Source organism: Antennarius striatus, chromosome 3, assembly GCF_040054535.1.
Source record: "Antennarius striatus isolate MH-2024 chromosome 3, ASM4005453v1, whole genome shotgun sequence".
Taxonomy (NCBI): domain Eukaryota; kingdom Metazoa; phylum Chordata; class Actinopteri; order Lophiiformes; family Antennariidae; genus Antennarius; species Antennarius striatus.
In genome coordinates, this window is record NC_090778.1 from 10,098,696 (window position 1) to 10,116,662 (window position 17,967).

General features: G+C 42.1%; 2 protein-coding genes across 2 annotated transcripts; one reads left to right on the forward strand and one right to left on the reverse strand.

Moving 5' to 3' along the window:
• Window positions 1-4,111, forward strand: ctsla (cathepsin La). The gene is made up of 8 exons (XM_068310004.1): window positions 1-137; window positions 877-1,007; window positions 1,102-1,224; window positions 1,729-1,881; window positions 2,562-2,786; window positions 3,043-3,211; window positions 3,330-3,447; window positions 3,695-4,111. Exons 2-8 carry the CDS (start codon window positions 885-887, stop codon window positions 3,792-3,794), a joined length of 1,011 nt encoding a protein of 336 aa, XP_068166105.1. The 5' UTR covers window positions 1-137; window positions 877-884; the 3' UTR covers window positions 3,795-4,111.
• Window positions 4,112-5,699: 1,588 nt separating this feature from the next.
• fbp2 (fructose-1,6-bisphosphatase 2) lies at window positions 5,700-17,663 on the reverse strand. The gene is made up of 7 exons (XM_068310003.1): window positions 17,420-17,663; window positions 16,039-16,201; window positions 15,337-15,429; window positions 14,306-14,446; window positions 14,008-14,145; window positions 7,170-7,289; window positions 5,700-6,407 (listed from the first exon to the last, which is right to left on the reverse strand). Exons 1-7 carry the CDS (start codon window positions 17,590-17,592, stop codon window positions 6,222-6,224), a joined length of 1,014 nt encoding a protein of 337 aa, XP_068166104.1. The 5' UTR covers window positions 17,593-17,663; the 3' UTR covers window positions 5,700-6,221.
• Window positions 17,664-17,967: the final 304 nt, after the last annotated feature.

Sequence of the window (17,967 nt, forward strand, 5' to 3'; positions counted from 1 at the left end):
GATTCATCGAAAATCCATGAACTGGACCAATCAGAAACAGGGACGGGACGTTCCAGTTCCTGCCCGTTCAACCTTTATAAACTTTGCCCACCGCTGACGAGTTGTGCTTCTGCTTCGACGCGAATAAGCAAGACAAAGTGAGTACAAAGAGTATTTTCCTTATTTGTTTTCATGTTTTAAACTGTTAGAAATTGACACATAAATGTGTAGTATAATACTAATAATGCTAATTGTGTTTCTTTGGAATTATTTGGGGTTTTTTTTTCCATCTCGAACAACGTTCTAGTCTGTTTTTAAATTAGCTTAATCGGACAGCTAGTGCGTCGCAGAGACCCAGCTCCTGTGTTCTCTTTGGGATCTTCCAGCTCTAGCCATCTTGTTTCATTCCTTTGTCGTCGCCTCCACTTCAGCGGCTCCAGTCTGCCATTCTTTCCTTTTCCACCTCGGTTTTAAATGACGACAGATCGCCTCCCTGGAGTCAGGATGAATTCTCTCGAAGCTGCTTCCATGTTTTGCCTGTCCTGTGTGGATCGGCTGCTGTTTGCCGGAGCCGATCCCGTGACTAGGAACAAAACAGGAACCAGGCTTGGCTAGTGGCCGGGGTCTGCGTCTGATGCGCGTTTGTCGTGTAGTTTTTGTGGTATTATTATACAGTTATCGAGATCTTCGGGTCTTGTTTCGCCTGAATGCTTCCGTTCGGTGCTCGTCAGACGGGAACTGACTGCTGTGTCGGGAATGTGCGGCTTTAGTGGGTCAGGGGGGCGGACTGGGTTTGCTCCAGATTGTTTTTGATGAGGCGCTTCGGCCTCCATCAATGATTCTCCTGCTTCCCTGGAAATGGAGTCCTGACTCTTGTCCTGTTTTTCTGCCAACAAGGAGTCGCTATGTTGCCCCTGGTCGTGCTCGCCCTGTGCCTGGCTGCTGCCCTCTCCACCCCCGTCCGTGACTCGGACCTGGACGAGCACTGGGATCTATGGAAGAGCTGGCATTCCAAGGAATATCATGAGGTGATGTGGGGTTTTTTATTACCTTTTTCTTTTCAGCAAAATGGGTTTTAAAAAGAAGAAGCAACAACATCTGAATATTTTCCTCTTCTTGTAGAGGGAGGAAGGCTGGAGGAGAATGGTGTGGGAGAAGAACCTGAAGAAGATCGAGCTGCACAACCTGGAGCACTCCCTGGGAAAACACTCCTACACCTTGGCCATGAACCACTTTGGAGACATGGTTAGACCATTTTCGCCACACTCACATGCATAATAGTAGAGAAGAAAGAACAATGGTTGGAGACGTAGCAGTTTCACCGATGTTATGTAAAAATGATCAGGAAAGTCGTCTTCGTGTGGGATGGATGATGGAATCTCGTTTTATTTGGTCATAAAATATACAGTTACAGACACACAAGTCTCTGAAAGCAGTCTAAAGGCCGATTTGGATGAAAACACATTAGTTCATTTTTTTTTAAAAATTAGGTCAATGCCCACATGCTTTAATACATCCTTTACATTATTGTTGTTACATTCGTAGAGTCAAACATTTTCACAACAGAAATAATGCTGTCAGACGAGGTTTTGAAGATATTGTGTACCTACTGAGTAAAAAGCAGAAGCCACGCTGGGAATTCAGGGGAACTGCTTGTATATTGTCTGTATACACTTAAGTTTTTTGCACTAATGAGCCTTAATCCACATGTTGGACTCCATCTAACCGCTCAGCTTTGTCTTTCCACAGACTCACGAGGAGTTCAGGCAGATCGTCAACGGCTACAAATACCAGCCAGAGAAGAAGTCCAAAGGATCCCTGTTCTTGGAACCACACTTCTTTGAGGCACCGCGCTCTGTGGACTGGCGGACTGAGGGCTACGTCACCGACGTGAAGGACCAGGTAACATGAGTTTGTGCGACAAATGTCAGAACTATGACAGCCGTGCTTTTTAATTCCTTGAAGAGCTGGTAGTTGTGCTTAAATCCAGGCAAATTTGAGTTGACAAAAAAATGTTTTGACATTCTAGTTCCCTTTTTTGCAAATATGAAAAGCTCTAGATTATTTTTTTCCAGAGTAGTGGGGATATTTCAGCCACCCAAGTAAATTGTGCTGAAACGGAAAGATAAGAGGGCCGCTTTGCCTGTTTGTGTTATCAACGCGCTGCACACACACACTCGTCCTTCTCCCTGAATACACAGCCTGATCTCTGCTATGTCTTAGCATAGCAGACCTGTAAACCAGTATGACCGGGCTTAGGTGACGCAAACTTTACTGTAGCTCAGGTTACTGAGGCCAACTATAGTTTCTAGTGGTCTACTTTCTCAAGTCATAGGGCAGTAACGACACAATTACAGCACAACAACAACAAGTCCGTCTAGGAGATAGTGGAAGCAAAGCAATCACTGTCAAATGAAGACTATGAAGTATAAATGATAAAACAGTGGGGGGATTGTATAAATTAGCATTGGAATGAACTCCTTTGTTTCTGAGTAGGGTTGTGTTTTAACAAAATGAACCTGAAACAATGGATATTTACTTTCGTGGTCTTAAAACAAGCTTCCAACTCCTCTGTTGCTCAGGGTCAGTGTGGCTCCTGCTGGGCCTTCAGTACCACCGGATCTTTGGAGGGTCAGCACTTCAGGAAGACCGGCCAGCTGGTGTCCCTGAGCGAGCAGAACCTGATCGACTGTTCCAAACCTGAGGGCAACGAGGGCTGCAACGGCGGTCTGATGGACCAGGCCTTCCAGTATGTTGAGGATAACCAAGGTTTGGACTCTGAGAAGTCCTACCCTTACACGGCAACAGTACGTATCTCATTAAACGTAAAAGGGTTCAACCAGGGTTGTGTTCTGATATTCTTAAGTGCATTTTATTCACAACTGCATTTATAGTAGCAGCATCAAAACGTAGATGAGTGTGACTTCTTTAAATGGTTTTATAATAACCTCAGCTTTGAAGAACTTTCACATGATAAATAACATTTTAACACAGTTCCTAAGTCATATTTAGTTTGTCTTGGAACCTGCTGTTGTTTCACCCTGCTGACCTTCTCCCTCAAAGGACAACAAGCCATGTACATACGACCCTGCTTTCAACTCTGCTAACGACACGGGATTTGTGGACATCCCCAGCGGCAGTGAGCATGCCCTGATGAAGGCCGTGGCGTCCGTTGGACCTGTTTCAGTCGCCATCGATGCCGGTCACGAGTCTTTCCAGTTCTATCAGTCAGGTCAGAGCAAACTTTGCGGCAGTCATGGGCAGCTGTGTCGGGGTTTTTTTGTTTGTTTGTTTTGCTTTTCGAGAGTATAAATGTAACCTATTGGGATTATTTTGTTGGGGGTTTTTAGGAATCTACTATGAGAAGCAATGCAGCAGTGTGGAGCTGGACCACGGCGTGCTGGTGGTGGGCTACGGCTTCATGGGAGAAGATGTTGATGGCAAGAAATACTGGATCGTGAAGAACAGGTCAGTGGGAAACTTGGTTTGACCTGAAAACGAGATGGAATGCTGCGGAAGGAGCTCATCAGTGGTTCTAGAGCTTGATTAAACTTGCTATCTAATATAAGGCTGCATTCAGGAGTGTTTCTGGGATACTCCAATTTTCAAGATTGTATTGATTTTTTTCCAGTTTGCTTCTCATATAATGGTTCGACAAAAGGACGCCGATCAGACCGATCTAACTCATTTCTTCACTCTTTATGTCCTCTTGCAGTTGGAGCAAAGGGTGGGGAAACAAAGGCTACATCCTCATGGCCAAAGATAGAAAGAACCATTGTGGAATTGCGACGGCAGCCAGTTATCCTCTCGTCTAGTGTCTGCACTGCTCCTCTTTGTTGAGCCTTTATACTGAAATGGTTTGGCTTAATGTGAGAGAGAGAGAGAGAGAGAGAGAGAGAGAGAGAGAGAGAAAGATCTGCCATGTTATACTGAGAGAAACACTGTATGTTTTTAGGGAGATGACAGCATTCTGTGACTGTTTTTATGCCACCTCAATTAAATGATTTTACTTTAGTGTTTTATTCAGTGTAAATATGTGTATTCTACTTGGTAAGTGGTATTTCAACACTTACTTGTAAATGATCTTTATTTTGTACTTTTAACTGTGATCAATTAAAGTTGTGAAACACTAGTTTGGTGTTTGGAACATTTTTGCTTACTTCTTAAAACTGTTTTTATCTGGATTTCTCAATTTATAAAGTGGTGAAAACCAAATATCTCAGTAATCAGTTATTATTGATCTCATTTACTGTAAATGAACAAATGTTCGATGACCAAAACGTGATTTAAGATTTATGGGGTTTTTTTTGTTTTTTTATGCCTCATTAACAATATATAGGGATCAATATTTCACAGCAATTTCAGTTCCTATCAATAAATAAAATAAATTCTGGACCTGCTGCATTTTTGACTGAAGCTGCCAAAAGTTAATTTAGTCTCCAATCTGATTGTGGGTCGACAGAACATGAGATTCAAACGGGTGTAACGTGGAGCAAAAAGTCATCGGTGTGATTTGATCGTAGTTCCAGCTGTACGCCACGGCGTCTGGTACGGCCGTCTGAGTGGATTATTGACCAACAGTGGTGATTATTGTTGGGAATGCAGTCAGAATCATTAAAGCTGAAGGCCATAAACTGCTAAAACCATTGATTTCTGTCAGTGAATGTTGAGATTCAAAAATAGTCATGTTTACTTTTGCTCTGATAAAATATTTGTGATAAAATTACTTTCCATGTTAAAATTTTCTTCTGTTTATTGGGCTGAAGTAATGACTAAAAAAATCCCATGAAATGTTGATGTTTTAGAAATTTCATAAATTGGCAGCACGACAAACAAGGATATTTCAGAATAGTAGATCAAGCTGCAGATCAAAAAATGTAAATAACACTAGCAGTAAGATCTAACTGATTTATGCAACAGCGACATTAATGAAATAGCATCACACATGATAGTAAAACACTGACAGGAATCTGTTATAGTACACACTTTTGGTGCAACTTGGACACATCATCAGTGATGTAACCTGGGTGTTTCGGGATAATATGGACCAAAAATTAATTTTTTTTGGTCCATATTGCTGACTATCCTTTCATATTTTAAACTATAGGTAATAACATTTGTGAATGCGGGTGATAGAAGCTGATAGTTATATACCTAGCTCTGACACGAGACATGACCCAGATCTCTTCTGTTTCAGTGGTTGATCTGTACAGGGTAAAGGTGTGTGTGTCTGTTTGTGTAGCATACTTTCCTCACGTCACTCCAGGTCAGTGTGCTGAGCTGGAGGAATGAGTTGTGTAACCTAAACAGTAAACACCACTGAAGAGAGGGTTCATGTTCATAAAACTTCACTCTCAGAAGGTAAGGTATAGCTTCCCTGTCGGGTCATATTTTCTGTGAAATTTTTAAAAGGAGCAAGATGTATTTTGCGTACTTTTTTTATGTCACTAAATTTGATGCATTTATCGATCAGTATTTACACCCAACCAGATGTTACAAAAATACAGATGAAACACGTACACAAAAAAGACTGTGGACTTGTTATTGGAACTACTTGTCTACAACTCATTTGTCCAGTAAGAGAAAAGAACTGGTGGTGACCTTCAGCATCACAGAGCAAGATATGAATAGAAATAACTCAACACCAGTATGATGCCCGAAAACAGGTTTCATCCAGAGAGGCTCACAGGCGACACCACACTTGAGAGTGACTGTCAGGATCATTTAAACTTCATTAACTTTTATTGTGTTCTTGATCAGCTGTTTAAGCATCAGCTGATACACCTCCGCTTCATTACCAGACAACAAAAGATGGAATCTGTAGGAGCTTTTGTGTCACGACTGCAGAAGATGGATTGTGTGCAGGGGAGCAAAGTGAAAAAATAACCTTCCTTCATTATCTGACACAAAAGTTTCAAAATGAGAATAGCAATGCAGCTCTTACCTGCGTCAATATGGTCTTCAGAATATATGATTGATGACTCTTTATTTTTAATGTATTGATAATAAATTAATTTAGAAGGATGTTACCAACACTTGTCAACAAGGACATGAAAGATCAGAAATTTCTCTCGTATTATTATTTTAAGCGCATTATATTTGTCATTATCCTTGACTTAGATGAAGATAATAATTAATGTGGAAAACCATGAAATTCCAACAGGTCCACACACTTCTTGCTGCTGTATGACTGTAAACAGCAGCAATGAGAGAATCCTGACGTAGATCTGACTGTTACAGCTTTACGAGTGCTTCTTCACAAAGGACAGGTACTCGTTGACATCATCGGGGGACCCGACCACGAAGGGCACCCGCTGGTGGAGGGCCTCAGGCTGGACGTCCAGGATCCTCTGGGTGCCGGTGGTGGCGAGGCCTCCCGCCTGCTCGATGAGGAAAGCGATGGGGTTGCACTCATACAGTAGTCGCAGCTGGAGCGAGAAGATTTTACAAAGAACAAAAGTTAGTTTTATGTAAAGTATAAGAAATATAAAATCAAAAATGAACAATGGAAAATACTGTAATATAATCTGGATATGTAGTTAATTAATCTAGTATATCTAGGAAGAAAAACCTGATTTTTAATGATCCCATTCTACCAACACTTAATTTTTCCATTACATTTCAATCCATTATGTCGCCTATAGAGAAGACAGTGAAACATTTATAGACTATAGAAAGCGTTTTTCCTGCTTGTCCAGTTCATAAAGTTTCTTTTCTTCTTTCCCTGGTGAGCGCTCACTGATATCTGTATTTAAACTGGGCTGAATGTGTTGTGGTTTTCTGTAAGAGGCCATAAATAGAAGTTAGAACAGCCGCTTAAACGAGACACTGGGTTTCATGTTACTGCTTTAAGGACTTTCCAAATCTAATCTGTTCTGATCTACGCCTTTCACCTGAATTCACAACCAGTTAATTCAGATCTAATTCATCAATGATGTTTATTCATATTGTTCTAGATGTTTTGACCTGGGGGCCCTTTGAACAGAGTACAATACAGTAAATAGATTATTCTGCCTGTGTGTGTCTAGTAAATGTCAAATCAAACTAAAAGGTAATTGTGACCAGGATCGATATCAGTAGATGACTATACTTATCTACTATATAGATACTTATCAGTATCTACTATACTTATATAGTAGATTGTAGAAGACTGTAGTTGGATGGTGACAGTAATAGTTGAGGGTTTGCACCTTTCCTTTGGGGCTCTTCTCATTTGCCGGGTACATGAAGATCCCTCCGTAGGCGATGGTGCGGTGAACATCAGACACCATGGAGCCTACATATCGAGCGCCGTAGGGGGAGCTGCCATCCTGTAGGACAAACAGGTAGATTTTAAATAAACAAATGACTGCAGCAGGAGTCTAATGTAGCCGCAAGAGGACACAAGCCAGTGTCTTATTGTGCCGGTCCCAAGCCCGGATAAATACAGAGGGTTGCGTCAGGAAGGGCATCCGGCGTAAGACTTTTGCCAAATCAAAGATGCGAATCAAACCTATGACTTCCATACCGGATCGGTCGAGGCCCGGGTTAACAACGACCGCCATCGGCGCTGTTGACCTACAGGGCGCCGGTGGAAATTGGATTACTGTTGGTCGAAGAAGGAGAGGAGGAAAGTGCGTTCGCTCGAAGAAAGAGAAGAGGAACACCAAGAGTATAGGACTAAGAGTAGGGACGTTGAATGTTGGAACTATGACAGGAAAAGGTAGAGAGTTGGTTGACATGATGCAGAGGAGGAAGGTAGACATACTGTGTGTACAGGAGACCAGGTGGAAAGGTAGCAAGGCTAGAAGTTTAGGAGCAGGGTTCAAGTTGTTCTATCATGGTATAGATAGGAAGAGAAATGGAGTAGGAGTTATCTTGAAGGAGGAGTTTGTTAGGAATGTCCTGGAGGTAAAAAGAGTGTCGGATAGAGTGATGAGTCTGAAGCTAGAAATAGAAGGTGTGATGTTCAATGTTGTTAGTGGGTATGCTCCACAGGTAGGATGTGAGCTGGAGGAGAAGGAGAAATTCTGGTCGGACTTTGATGAAGTGATGCAGAGCTTGCCTAGAAGTGAGAGAGTTGTCATTGGAGCAGACTTCAATGGACATGTTGGTGCAGGAAACAGAGGTGATGAGGATGTGATGGGCAGGTTTGGTATCCAGGAGAGGAACGCAGAAGGACAGATGGTGGTTGACTTTGCAAAAAGGATGGAAATGGCTGTAGTGAATACTTTCTTCCAGAAGAGGCAGGAACATAGAGTGACCTATAAGAGTGGCGGTAGGAGCACACAGGTAGACTACATCTTGTGTAGACGGTGTAACCTGAAGGAGATCAGTGACTGTAAAGTAGTGGTAGGTGAGAGTGTAGCCAAACAGCATAGGATGGTGGTGTGTAGGATGACTCTGGTGGTGAGGAAGATCAAGAGGGCAAAGGCAGAGCAGAAGACGAAATGGTGGAAGCTGAAAAAGGAAGAGTGTTGCATGACTTTTAGGAAGGAGTTAAGACAGGCTCTGGGTGGTCAGGAGGTGCTTCCAGATGACTGGACAACTACAGCTAATGTGATCAGGGAGACAGGTAGGAGAGTACTTGGTGTGTCATCTGGAAGGAAAGTAGATAAGGAGACTTGGTGGTGGAATGAGGAGGTACAGGAGTGCATACAGAGAAAGAGGTTAGCTAAGAAGAAGTGGGACACAGAGAGGACTGAGGAGAGTAGACAGGAGTACAGGGAGATGCAGCGTAAGGTGAAGGTAGAGGTAGCAAAGGCCAAACAAGAAGCTTATGATGACTTGTATGCTAGGTTGGACAGTAAGGAGGGAGAGACTGATCTATACCGGTTGGCAAGACAGAGAGACAGAGATGGGAAGGACGTGCAGCAGGTTAGGGTGATTAAGGATAGGGATGGAAGTCTATTGACAGGTGCCAGTAGTGTGATAGGAAGATGGAAAGAGTACTTTGAAGAGTTGATGAACGTGGAAAATGAGAGAGAACAAAGACTAGAAGACGTGACTGTTGTGGACTAGGATGTAGCAAAGATTAGTCAGGATGAAGTGAGGAGGGCATTGAAGAGGATGAAGAGTGGAAAGGCAGTTGGTCCTGATGATATACCTGTAGAGGTATGGAAGTGTCTAGGAGAGGTGGCAGTAGAGTTTCTGACTGGGTTGTTCAACAGGATCTTAGATAGTGAGAAGATGCCTGAGGAATGGAGGAGAAGTGTGCTGGTGCCCATTTTTAAGAACAAGGGAGATGTGCAGAGTTGTGGTAACTACAGAGGAATAAAGCTGATGAGCCATACAATGAAGTTATGGGAGAGAGTAGTGGAAGCTAGACTAAGGGCAGAAGTGAGCATTTGTGAGCAGCAGTATGGTTTCATGCCAAAAAAGAGTACCACAGATGCAGTATTTGCTCTGAGGATGTTGATAGAGAAGTACAGAGAAGGCCAGAGGGAGCTGCATTGTGTTTTTGTAGATCTAGAGAAAGCTTATGACAGGGTGCCCAGAGAGGAACTGTGGTATTGTATGAGGAAGTCTGGAGTGGCAGAGAAGTATGTTAGAGCAGTGCAGGACATGTATGAGGACTGTAAGACAGTGGTGAGGTGTGCTGTAAGTGTGACAGAGGAGTTCAAGGTGGAGGTGGGACTGCATCAGGGATCAGCTCTGAGCCCCTTCTTGTTCGCTATGGTGATGGACAGGCTGACAGACGAGGTTAGACAGGAATCACCATGGACTATGATGTTTGCAGATGACATTGTGATCTGCGGTGAGAGCAGGGAACAGGTGGAGGAGAAGCTAGAGAGGTGGAGGTTTGTCCTGGAAAGGAGAGGAATGAAGGTTAGCCGCAGTAAGACAGAGTACATGTGTGTGAATGAGAGGGACCCAAGTGGAAGAGTGAGGCTACAGGGAGAAGAGATCAAGAAGGTGGAGGATTTTAAGTACTTAGGGTCAACAGTCCAGAGCAATGGAGAGTGTGGAAAAGAGGTGAAGAAGCGTGTACAGGCAGGATGGAACGGGTGGAGGAAAGTGTCAGGTGTGATGTGTGATAGAAGAGTATCAGCTAAAATGAAAGGAAAGGTGTACAAAACTGTGGTGAGACCAGCGATGTTGTTTGGTCTAGAGACAGTGTCACTGAAGAAAAGACAGGAGAAAGAGCTGGAGGTAGCAGAGATGAAGATGCTGAGGTTCTCTTTGGGAGTGACCAGGAAAGATAGGATCAGGAATGAGTACATCAGAGGGACAGCACATGTTAGAGGTTTTGGAGATAAAGTCAGAGAGGCCAGACTGAGATGGTTTGGACATGTCCAGAGGAGAGATAGTGAATATATTGGTAGAAGGATGCTGAGTTTTGAACTGCCAGGCAGGAGGCCTAGAGGAAGACCAAAGAGGAGGTTTATGGATGTAATGAGGGAAGACATGAAGGTAGTTGGTGTGAGTGAAGAGGATTCAAAGGACAGGGCTAGATGGAGGAAATTGATTCGCTGTGGCGACCCCTGAAGGGAAAAGCCGAAAGGAAAAGAAGAGACTGCAGCAGGAGTCTGGTTTGTCCAGTACGTCCGTTTGTAGGTTTGATCGTCGGCCTTTTCCTCCTCTGTGGAGAAAAAACGGATGTTGTTTACTCCTGTATATGGATTTCAAGGATTAAAGGTATTCACAGTTGAAATACATGACGCCAGTAACAGACTTCATAAACCTGAGAGGCAACTGATCCGATCCAAGCACGCTGTAATCTTTAAGTTTGTGTGTCAGTCTGACAATTGATCGTTTGTTCTGTGTCCTAAACACTGATTATCTGAGGGCACTTTCTCCTGCAGATGCAATCAGCTGCAGGTCAACAAAGTTAGGTGTTTATTTCTCTCAAGTTCACTACACAGATAATGGACTCGTGTCTAAACGCAGATGTCACATTAATTTGTCAGACGCTTGAAATGCTCAAATAACTTTCGCTTCATTTGACGCTATAATTTCCATGACTGCACAGCCAGCAGGAAAAATACACCAGAACTGTTTGTTTGCGTGCAAACTCACACGAGTCTATGAAGCTCTGGATCAGTTTATATATGCAATCGGATATTTAGCAGGTTAAGTGTGAGAGCATTAAGAAATAAAATTACATTTTAAGACGTGGCTGAACAGAACAATGTGTCCGTCCTGTAAAAGAGCAGCGTATGGAGCTGGGCTGATGCTCTCTGATCAATTTTAATGCTAAAGTGAAAAAAGATGCATGACATGGAATGTGACCTTGGTAAGGAAGGAAAAACGCTTGCACACATAGAGACACAGAGAACAACTCTGTTTGGCTCAGAGTCACTCTGACCTGCATTTGAGGGAAATCTGAACAGCAAACACCCGACAGGTTAAAGTCCGCTGATTCACTGTGAGCACACATTTAAAACAAGGCTACTTCAAGGCTACTTGTTTGGGTTTAATTGAATATTGTTTGTGGAGAGTCTATTTTGGCTTCACTACCTTCATTTCAATTCTCACACACTTCATTGTTCAGAGCACCGATGAACAAATCAGCCTTACTGGGTGTTTCTTGTTCAGGCACATTATGATGCAGAGTCATGTGTCTGCTGAGTCACATCTGTTTGTCAGGAAGGAGAGTACTTCCCACCAACAGGCCCACCAGCGTTACGCAACGCTTCACGAACGCACACTCTCACTAAACCCTTCTGGCGGAACGCAAAACTTTACACCAAGGAAAGAAAACAATAATGTGTAGAAGAAGTAGTCTGGTGTGGTAGGATCATTTCTGAGGAGTTTGTAGGACTGTTTTTTAGTGTGTTAATATTAAACATGAATGTCATGTCGCTGGTGGAGACTTGTAGGTGGATGAAAACAGTATTTGTAATATATGTTCTCCTGATTCTCTAGAATTCAACTATGAAAGTTTGTCTCAACAGCTGATAAGTTTTAGACTTTTCATCGTTATGTTTTCCAAAGGAGACACGAGAATTAATGACAACGCTGAGACGTTACAACTCCTTGTTTTCCTTCAGCGTCCCAGCCTGACATGACAGACGCTTTTGCTGTCACATGATGGCGAACAGCAGTGTGGTGGTCGTGGCACACTTCATGTAGACATGGGAGCGCCGCCTACTGGAGCAGATGTGTAATTACACTAATTACACAGCGTTTCAATGAAGAATTGAACTGGTAGATCTTGTCCTACGTGTTTCCCAAGTTAACGTGCCCCCTGACCCCCACCCCTCTTCAACCCACTATTTAAGAATCTCCGTGTTAACTAAACGGTTGAGAATTCAATCTATAGACAATCATTTACCCTGTGACACAATGAACACTACAAATATCTGAATGTTTCTGAACAATGAAAGTCTTATAAAGATCAACTATTCTATTTTTTTAATAAATGAAAGGCCAAGTGTGTTCCTTTAATTTGTGTTCAGTCATGGATGTGCCTTGTGATATCAATTTAATGGTGCAAATGCTGTAGATCAACCGTAAACAAAAACATGTACATCTGAAAACTGAAAATGGCTCTAAAACACTAAAACAGAGTTTAGTAGACCACCAGGTCTCAGCAGGGGATGAACACAAAGGGTTGTGGACTGGTAAATACACAATGAAAAATGTTACACAAACACGTCATGTCCTTCTTGTTCTGTAATACACAATTCTTAGTCACTATGTTAGTGTTTGTATCACAGTATGTTACACAACTCTATCTGATAATATTTACACATAATGTGTGTAGCTCTTCTCCACAAAACAATGAAATAATATAAATATATTAAAAAATAGGACAAAAAAACCCAACATTGAATAGAAAAAAAAAGACAAGAGTGAACAGTTCTGTGCAAGACTACTCAGTAAATGCAGTTAAGTCATGACACCAACAGATAAATCTGGAGTCCAATTTGAAGAGTTTGCTCCAGATTTCTGGCGTGGAAAAACAAAAAACTGAATATTTCATTACTTCTTCAAATAGTGCACTTGGCAAAAGACGTGAACAAAATATGTAAAAATGCTCCCCATGCTAACGACGAGTGTAGACTGTGTCATCTGTTACATCTGTCCTCAGGGACGTGAAAGATGATTAAAATTAAAAAAGATTAAAATTGAAAAGATTAAACACGTCCCGACTGAGTGAAAGAATAAAAAAAGCAATATGTGGTTTGAAAACTTTCATTGACAGTTATGATTCTTGCTGCGCTGATATCTCAGCACAGCCTTCAGTGATGAAGAGGATGCTGATGAACTCGTGCTACTAAAAGATGTGCTGAGCTTGCATACTGTGACCATCAGAACCTCCAGATCAGAGACAGTACTTTCCTGAGGAACAGCAGGTTTCCTGCAGCAGTTGTCACCATTCGGCAGCTCAGCTGACCGAGCTGCTACCCTCCATCCTGTCTGACTGTAGCGTCACGCTCCAGTGACTGTCAGTCACATGCTGGTTCAGGACGGTTGCTATTTTGTTGCCTGTTGTTCAAAGGTAGCATGAAGCATCTTTAGTTTCCTGTAATCATTTTTCTAACATAATCATAAAAAGGTTTTATTCATGATGTGGCCCTGTCACCTCGTGCACTGTGCACAAATGTACATCAGCCAATCAGAGAGAGTCATTTTATATCACTATTACTGTACTTTAAATGTGAATGAGGTGTGTTATTGTATTTTTTTCCCCAGAGTTGATAAAAGGGTTGATTTCTCAGATGCTATAAGAACCTGTCTGCTTCAGGTTCAGCATTTGTTTGTCTTATTTTTACAGTTCACAATTTCTTTTTTTTAAAGTCTCCAATCTGCTGATAGTTGAAAAACAGTTGTTGGGCTGCTGACCTAGAGTCCTCGTGTGTGAAGTTGTTCTTCCAGTGAAACGCTTGCTCAGGATTCACATGACGTGTTAAAGACGCTGCAGTCTGACTCATCAATGAGCCCAGTGTGGTTGCTTGATCGGCAATTATTCCATTTTAAAGTTTCGACTAAAAGTATTCGATTGAAAACCACAGAATAGAATTGATGAACATCAATAGAAAGGAGGATGTGTGTGTTTGTGTGTGCAGACTAGTTTTTCTATCCAGTGAGTCTTTCTCTCACCTCGGGGTACTTCTTGTGCTTGAGGTACTCGTTGATGGAGGGGTGGAAGTACTTGGCGTAGCCCTCATTCATGCTGTAGATCTTCCCCTTCTGCTTGATCCTCACGTTCCTCTCAGTCAGAATAAACTCACCGATGGCCTAAAAAAGGATAAAACTGCTCAAGTGGTGTAACCAACCACATCTCCAAGTGACAAAGACCACGCACACACACACACACACACACACACACACACACACACACACACACACACACACACACACACACACACACACACACATCTCCAAGTGAAGAACTCACAGGGTCCAGTGTGAAGAAGTTGAGGCCCGCACCAGTGCTGAGGGCCACGAGGGTGGCGCTGCCATACAGAGCGTAGCCCGCACACACGATGGTATTTCCTGGCTGCAGAGCATCTTTCTCTGTGGGCTCCTCTTCTCCTACCTGAAGCATCCAAACAGGAGGAAAACAACAAACAAAAACACAATGAAAACATTAATGCAAGCAATTCCCCAGACTATCTGTCTGTCTGTCCGTCCGTTCATCTATTTACCTGTCTGTCTGTCTGTCTGTCTGTCTTAAAGACTGTTTCCAACTACAGGGTTAAATCAACAACTTCAGTCTAATTGCTTCCATGGGTTGACGTATAGAATCACACAAATTAGTGAAATTTCCAAAAATTTACTATAAACAACAATCGGTTGTGAAATTTCTTTTTATATCTAGATAAACAAAAACAGACCCAAGCATGCAGTATTGTAATATGTTTACGATGTATGACCCGTAAATAAAGATTATTTCACTGTAACATTTTTTTTAGATGCAGTAGTTGTTGTTGTTTGTCTCTTCTTGTTTAGCCAATGAAACAGTGGATGTGGATGTGATTAAATTATTCCCCCTGCAGGAAACAGTTCAAGCAGAAGACTATAGCAGCTGTTCAACAGCGCCCTCCTGTGTCTGAGACTAATCATTACATTTTCAGGCTTCTCATAATCATTCAGATGTGTAGCCTGGAACTATTTCTGACAGATGTTATGTGTGTACTTATGTCACAATTGTTGCTGTGGTTCAAAAGAGTAAACTATTCTTTGTTTGATTTGATTTTTGTGTCTCTGATTTTTGTGTCTCTGTACTTTACTGCATTTTTATTTAATGCAGCAGCAGAAAAATGTAATTATTTACAACATACTACAAGACATGAACTCAGAATCACAACAAATGTAAGTGGTATACATGTTTGACCTGTTGCCTTATGAACATTGAGACCTTTTGGTAAAAGTGTATTGTTTTCAGTACCTGAATGATTTGTGTATCTTTGAGGAGATCAGCCTCACCCTTTTGTAGATGGCAAAGATGGTCCCGATAGAAGCCAAGCAGTCAATGTTACTGGATCCATCCAGAGGGTCAAAGCAGACCACATACTTTCCCTGCAATAAAATCAAATCCAGCCAAGGTGTTAGTGAGGTCACAAATCGTGATGTAGGACTTAAAGTAATTTACCGATACAGTAACTTATTATATCCTCGTGTTTCATTGTATTTCTTCCATATACAAAAAGAGACTAAAATGACAAATAACCTACTACATTGGTCTTCACAGAGTCAATAATGGGACAAAAAAAGGCCTCTAGACTGACAATCCTTATCTCTATAAACATCCAGTTGTCATCTGTGGCCGTAGATCTACAAGGAACATGTTAGCTAGCTCTAAATCATTTACATATCATCTCTTTTACAAGCAGCCCAAAGTTACATTCATCATACAATAGTATTTAAAACAGTATGGTAGAACAAAATGTATATGAGACAAGGATCACTTAATTTCCACTCAGAAAGAAGTTCCACAGAATTACATTTATGAAGTTCTGTGTTATGTTCATAATCATATAAATAATCCAGAGCAGCTTGAGTGGTATCAGAGAAGTCACGTCACCCTCCAAACCTTAGTGGACAAAAGCTTTAACATGCTGATCAGTCAACCTACACAATGGGTTTAGTAATAAGTCTTCTCAACAGACGACCTTCTTCATCACTGACCCTCTTTTCTTTAGGGGTGACGACGAGCTCCTTGTTTTCCTCAGACACCATGCAGCAGGTGCTGTAGGAGGCCTGCAGCATGTTGATGACCAGGTCATTAGACAGCATGTCCAGCTTCTTCACATCGTCCCCTGTGACGTTCACTGAGCCCGAGAGGCCCTGCCTGCGTGGATCAACCCATCAGTCAGCAGTGAAGATAGAGGGTAGAACACACGTTTGGTCAGCTGATGAATGTCTGTCATCACCATTTAGTTTCAAAGGATTGATTTGATTTGATTGATCTGCGCTCGGTTACAGAACTTATAAGCAACAGTCACCACATTTAACATTACCAATGTGTCTGTCATCCATTACTGGGCATTCATTCATTCAGTCATTCATTGATTCATTGATTGATTGATTCATTCATTCATTCATTCATTTTCCAAACTGCTTCCTCTGCTTTTGTGATATTATTTCAACAAATAATCAGAGCCAATATAATAATAATGTTGAATTAAATACTATTTAAATAAACACTTTATAAAATCCATGCAACTATAATATAGGGGGTTACACTTATTTATTTACGGTAATGCTTTTATTGCTTTTTAGCATTTTTTTTGTTACTGCAGGACTATCAGAAGAAGTGGGGGAAGTGGCTATTTTATTCACTCTATTCACCTCCACAGAAGCTTGGAATGAATCTCAGACAGACTGAAGTTGGGTCCACTAATGTTTCAGCTGACGGTACGTTCTTGTTTTGGCTGTTGTTGCCATGAAGTGTGATCTTTTAACGCTCTGCCTGACTGCCTTGTCTCTTGGGTCAGCCGTCTTAACAAAGAACTGGATATTGCATCATTTTTCAGCAAATCAAAAATGTTGTGAAATCACATTTTTTGTCACGTTATACATGGCGCTGAATACCCGTACAATCCTTTATCACAGTGAGATTAGAGTAGAAATGCAACCAAAAAAAGAAAACCAAAAGAAACATCATGCTCATAGTGCAGAAGCACAAAAGTATCAGTCATATCAGCACTGCTGGCTCTGTTAAACCTTTGTTTTTGTGGCTGAATGTCGAAACTGCACTGCTTCTGAATCCTTAACGTATGCCAAAGGACACACCCTCGAATCAGAGCAGACCAATAAATCAACAACAGGAGCAAAGCAACATGTTTCACAAGTAAATGCGGAAGGCAGTGAATTCCTGAACACTATGTTCCATGGGTGACTGTGACCTTTGACCTCTGTGGATGGATATAAACAATAGAAGTCTAACAAAGATCAACAACTCTTTCTTTTTAATGAAAGGCCAAGTGTGTTGCTGTAGTTTGTGTTTAGTCTGAGATACACCATATGTGGATCACAGGTTAACAACAGGCGGTACGTCAGTACTTACAGGTGGACCAGACCTGCTTTGCGCACAGCAGAGGAAATGGCTTTGACGGCAGTCAGCATGGCGTTAATGAGCTGCGTCAGCTCCCCGGTCGCCCCCTTAGCCTGGCGGCCAGTCTCCATGACGAACCGGGTTAGGGTCCATACGTCTGTGTCGAACGCCGACTGGTCTGACATGATGGCTTCTGGTGGTTTGCTCCTGGTGGGCAGCAGGTCAGGTGGATGGTGGACAGTCACCCAGGGAAGTGTCTTTCATTGCCAAAGCCATGAAGCCAGGGGATCTATTTATGAGCTTTCTGTGTGTGTGTGTGTGTGTGTGTGTGTGTGTGTGTGTGTGTGTGTGTGTGTGTGTGTGTGTGTGTGGGAGGGGTGTCAGGTGTCAACAGCAGAGACTGGCCCAGTTAAATCCTGTCCAGAACAAGTTCTGTTTAGTCAAAAGACTTGATACCAGTTTCTCAAAATTGGGTAAGGAGAGCTCTTGGGTAAATCCTCAGGTTTTTAACCACATCTATTTGCACATGAATGTGACAACAGTTGCTGCTCAGACAAAAG

Excerpts from the sequence above, each read along its gene's own strand:
- ctsla (XM_068310004.1), top strand. The coding sequence starts at position 885 with ATGTTGCCCCTGGTCGTGCTCGCCCTGTGCCTGGCTGCTGCCCTCTCC. Across the intron at positions 1,882-2,561 it reads TCACCGACGTGAAGGACCAG|GGTCAGTGTGGCTCCTGCTG; the intron begins GTAACATGAGTT and ends TCTGTTGCTCAG. Across the intron at positions 3,448-3,694 it reads TACTGGATCGTGAAGAACAG|TTGGAGCAAAGGGTGGGGAA; the intron begins GTCAGTGGGAAA and ends GTCCTCTTGCAG.
- fbp2 (XM_068310003.1), bottom strand. The coding sequence starts at position 17,592 with ATGTCAGACCAGTCGGCGTTCGACACAGACGTATGGACCCTAACCCGG. Across the intron at positions 14,447-15,336 it reads TCTTTGCCATCTACAAAAGG|GTAGGAGAAGAGGAGCCCAC; the intron begins GTGAGGCTGATC and ends TGGATGCTTCAG. Across the intron at positions 14,146-14,305 it reads ACTTCTTCACACTGGACCCT|GCCATCGGTGAGTTTATTCT; the intron begins GTGAGTTCTTCA and ends ATCCTTTTTTAG.